The 4441-nt window shown below is 68.1% G+C and overlaps 2 protein-coding genes across 2 annotated transcripts in view; one reads left to right on the forward strand and one right to left on the reverse strand.

The window, feature by feature from the left end:
- EMIHUDRAFT_223389 (hypothetical protein) overlaps positions 1–744 on the reverse strand; it is a gene marked incomplete at both ends in the record, with an annotated part of 983 nt that extends 239 nt beyond the window's left edge. Inside the window, one exon of the mRNA XM_005792206.1 lies at positions 82–744. Within this exon, the coding sequence (XP_005792263.1) occupies positions 82–744 (663 nt within the window). The remainder of the gene's footprint in view (positions 1–81) is intronic.
- A 2749-nt stretch (positions 745–3493) lies between these two features.
- EMIHUDRAFT_223390 (hypothetical protein) lies at positions 3494–4103 on the forward strand (the record flags this gene model as incomplete). The annotated part of the gene is made up of 2 exons (XM_005792207.1): positions 3494–3868; positions 3948–4103. 2 exons carry the CDS (start codon positions 3494–3496, stop codon positions 4101–4103), a joined length of 531 nt encoding a protein of 176 aa, XP_005792264.1.
- Positions 4104–4441: the final 338 nt, after the last annotated feature.

Genomic DNA, 4441 nt, shown 5'->3' on the forward strand with positions numbered 1-4441 from the left:
CAGCCGCGCGATCGACTGGAGGGTGTGGTTGAGGCTCCGCGTGAAGAAGGCGTCGGCCGAGCGGCCAAGCTGCTCCTGCACCGCCGGGTGGTGGTGCCCTGTCGAGAGCACGACGGCGTCCGCAATGCTTGCGCGGCGCGGATAGAGGCTGGTGCCGATGAGCTCCCTGAAGCGCGGGTTGCACCGGCGCACCTGCCCGATCTCGTGCTGGTGCATCGCAAAGAGGAGTAGGTCGCGCCGCACGAAACTGATCCGCACCGTGTCGTTGCACGCGGATGCGGTTACGTCGTTGAGCACGCTCTTCTTGTCGCGGTTGCGGCCGAGCGTGGCGCCGAGCATCATGCTGATTGAGAGGAAGAGCTGGCCGGTGGTCGAGTCGCCGACGATGAGGAGGCTGCGGCCCACGGAGCGGAGCGTGGCGCACGCGCGCTCGCGCTCAAACTGCTCAAGCCTGCAGCCGGTTGGCCGCCACTCGCGCTCGGGGATGGAGCTGCGCCCGCCGTGGCGGCGCTCGTGCTGGTCGGCGCAATTGCCGTAGTGGTGTGTGGACCTGTTCGAGATGGAGACCCCCGCTCGCACCGCGAGAAGCGAGGAGGTCAGCCGGTAGAGCGGCGGCTTCTCAGTCTGCACCCAGGCGCCCTGCGCGTAGCGCGAGCACGTGTTGCAGGACGGGCCGGCGGCTGAGCCGTCAAAGCACCACGGGGAGGCGGCGGCGCCGGTGCGCCGCTGGGAGGTCTCGAGCATCACAGCAAGGTGGAGACGGCGGAGACGGCGGAGACAGCGGCGGGCAAGGAGAAAAGAAAAACGAAAATTTGGTTCAAGTCTGTCTTCTTTTTGTTGTAAACTTCTTTTTGCTTGGCCGTCATGACGGGGTAGGTAGGGTCGTTTTGAGCGCGGAGGCTCAGAGCCGGAGGGTGGCTGGCTGAAGGGTTGTAAAGGACCAGAAAGGCACGACGTCTAGGACATCGCGACAGACAAGACGCGCCGACTAAGGGACGTCCACGTGACACGATTGTGGCACAGAGGGTGTGATGCTGGAGTATCGACATTCATGGGGCACGGCGCAGGATGCGCCGTGCTAGTACACCGTGTGTCCGTGTGGCACGCGTGTCGTCGGCGCCTCCGCCGCCGGTGGCGAGGGAGAGGACGCGGCGGCCGCCGTCGCCGCGTGGGGCGGGGGAGAGATCGTGGCCGAGGGCGGCGCGGAGGGCGGCGCGGAGGGCGGCGCGGAGGGCGGCGCGGAGGGCGGCGCGGAGGGCGGGGAGGGGTGTGCCGGCTGGTCGGTGCGGCTGCTCGTGCAGCGCGCGACGGCGCCGCGGTGCGAGCGCTGCTGGAGGCACATCCCTCCGGAGGGCGCCCTCCACGAGAGCGAGAGCGCGGTGCTGGCCGACGGCTGGCTGTACCGCGGCCACCCCGACGCGGCGTGCCCGCGCTGGCTGGAGGCGGCCGGCGAGGGAACCTCGGGATGAGACAGCCACGCATCGGCTGGCCACGTGTGTCTCGCCACCGCTATTTCCCTCCCCACTAGGTGCGAGAGTTTTTTTTTGAATTTTTATCGGTGGCGTCATTAATTCTTTTTCTCGCGATGTCCACTCCGCCGCGCCGCTCGCGCCGCCTCGCACCCGCCGCCACCGCCGCGCCCTCGCCAGACACGCCGCCGCCCACCCGCCTCCTCGAACTCCCCACGGACCTCCTCGTGCGCGTCGTCTCTCGCTGCGACCCCCTCGACATCGCTCGCGCCGCGGCCGTCTCGCTCCTCTTCCACGGCTCGCTAGCGGTGGAGGGCATCCGCTTGTGGGCGCAAGAGCGCGGCTTCGAGCTGCCGGCGCAGCCAGAGGGCGAGGTCTGCGCCGTGCGGTGGCTGTGCTTCGCAGCGTTGCTTTGCGAGTCCAACCCGCCGGCGAGGGCGGCGGGAAGCGCTCTGCACAGTCTCTTCATCGACGGCGAGGGGCGGCTCTCGTCGTGCGGCTCAGCGCCGCTCTACGCGCCAGCCCTGCTCGGGCACGGCGAGGGCGTGACGCGGCTCAACACGCCGACCCGCCTCCCGTCGACGCTGGGTGAGCGCGCCGTGAGCGTGTCGGCTGTGTACCACAGCCTCGCCCTCACCGCCGGCGGTGCCCTCTGGAGCTGGGGCGATGGAGGGGAGGGCAAGCTGGGCCACGGCGACGAGGAGGAGCAGTGGCAGCCGAAGAAGGTCGAGGCTTTTGATGGCCATCACGTCTTCGCTGTGTCGGCTGGCGCCGCGCACAGCCTCGCCCTCACCGCAGACAGCGCTGTCTGGAGCTGGGGCTGGGGAGCCTTTGGCGAGCTGGGCCACGGTGACGAGCAGGACCAGCTGCTGCCCAAGAGGGTCGAGGCCTTTGCTGGGTGGCGCGTCGTCGCCGTCTCGGCAGGATCCCGCCACAGCCTCGCCCTCACCGCCGACGGCGCTGTCTGGAGCTGGGGCTTGGGAGCCTTTGGCCGGTTGGGCCACGGCGACGTGCAGGACCGGCTGCTGCCGAAGAAGCTCGAGGCCTTTGCTGGCCAGCGCGTCGTCGCTGTGTCGGCTGGAGATGCCCACAGCCTCGCCCTCACCGCCGACGGCGCTGTCTGGAGCTGGGGCTGGGGAGCCTTTGGCCGGTTGGGCCACGGCGACGTGCAGGACCGGCTGCTGCCGAAGAAGCTCGAGGCCTTGGCTGGCCAGCGCGTCGTCGCTGTGTCGGCTGGAGCCCGCCACAACCTCGCCCTCACCTCCGACGGAGCCATCTGGAGCTGGGGCAATGGAGGCAATGGCCGGTTGGGCCACGGCGACGAGCAGAGCCAGCAGCAGCCGAAGAAGGTCGAGGCCTTTGCTGGCCAGCGCGTCATCGCCGTGTCGACTGGAGCATTCCACAGCCTCGCCCTCACCGCCGACGGCGCCGTCTTTACCTGGGGCAGGGGCGAAGACGCCTGCCTAGGCCACGGAGAGGACCAGACGAACCAGCTGCTGCCAAAGAAGGTCGAGGCGTTGGCGCCGGGGCAGTGAGGCATCGCCATCGGGCTCGGACTACGGTCCCGCCTTGCCCCAAGTTGGAGGATATTTTTCTTGTTTCTTAATCGCCTCAGTGAGGTATTTACGATTGCAGTCAGATGAATAGGGGTGAGAACAGCCAGGCTCGGGCTGGACACCAGCGCGAAGGGAGTGGGGTGCAGGTTGCTCACCCACACGGCACCGGGCCGGTGCTTGCACTTTGAATGCCGTGGGGCTCCTGCCCGCCGGGCCGTTTTTCTTTTTGCTGCTCCGCCTCCACTACTCGTGCCTTGGGTCGCCTCAGTTTCTGTTTCTTGGTCGCCTCAGTTAGGTATTTACGATTGCAGTCAGATGAATAGGCGTGAGAACAGCCAGGCTCGGGCTGGACACCAGGGCGGTATGGAAGCGCTGCCGCGTTTTTCTTGTTCTCTCCACACTCCGCCTCCCTCTTCGTGCAGGTACTGGTCGCTCGTCGGCGGTCGCTCGTCGGAACGAGGGTCAATTATGTCTCTCCCCGACGGCCAGCGCACCGTCGGGTCGCACTTTGTCGCTGACGCCGACCTGGCCGGCCTCCTATTCGACTGCGACGGCACGCTCATTGACACGATGCCACTCTTCTATCACTCGTGGGCCGAGGTGTGCCCTCAGCACGGCCTATCGATGTCGGAGGACGACTTTTACGGCTTCGCGGGCAAGCCGCTGCCCGACATCGTGCGGGAGATGCACCGCGCTCAAAAGGGCACCGACGCGACCGACGCCTTTGTGGCCGCCTTTCTGGCGGAGAAGAAGCGGGCGCACCTGCAGGCCGAGGAGAAGATCGGCGCGCCGGCGCCGATTGCGTGCGTGGTGGCGCTCGCGCGTGGGGCGCTCGCGCGAGGAGTGCCCGTCTGCCTGGCCACCAGCGGGTCGCGCGAGCGGCACGTCGAGCGCCGACAACGCGCCGACTGCTTATCGAAAGGAGGCTGCCAACAGGTTGCGGGAGCACGTGGAGCGGCACCTCGAGAGCGCTGGGCTCGCGGACATCTTCAACTCGAGGCTGGGGAACGTGGTGTGCGCGGCGGAGGTGGCGGCAGGCGCGAGATTACACGAGATGGCACGAGATGGCACGAAGTGACACGAGGTGGCGGCGGGCACGCCTTGGATAGAAGAGGCGAGGGGCGAGACGTGGAGGACAGCCGTCGACTTTGGGACTGAACAGGCAAGCCCGCGCCGGACATCTTCCTCGAGGCCGCGCGGCGCCTCGGCGCGGGCCTCGAGATGCAGCCGAGAGCCAGCCGAGATGGGGCCGAAGATTCCTCGAGTAACAGCGCAGTCGTTCGCGGCTCGATACCGACCGCACCTCGGCGAGATCTCGGGCACAATCTCGCCAGGCGCGGACCCGGCCCGCTGCCGTGCGTTCGAGGACGGCGAGGCGGGGCTCGCGTCGGCACATACGCCGCCGGCTGCCACGAA

Source organism: Emiliania huxleyi (assembly GCF_000372725.1).
Source record: "Emiliania huxleyi CCMP1516 unplaced genomic scaffold EMIHUscaffold_109, whole genome shotgun sequence".
NCBI classification, from domain to species: domain Eukaryota; phylum Haptophyta; order Isochrysidales; family Noelaerhabdaceae; genus Emiliania; species Emiliania huxleyi.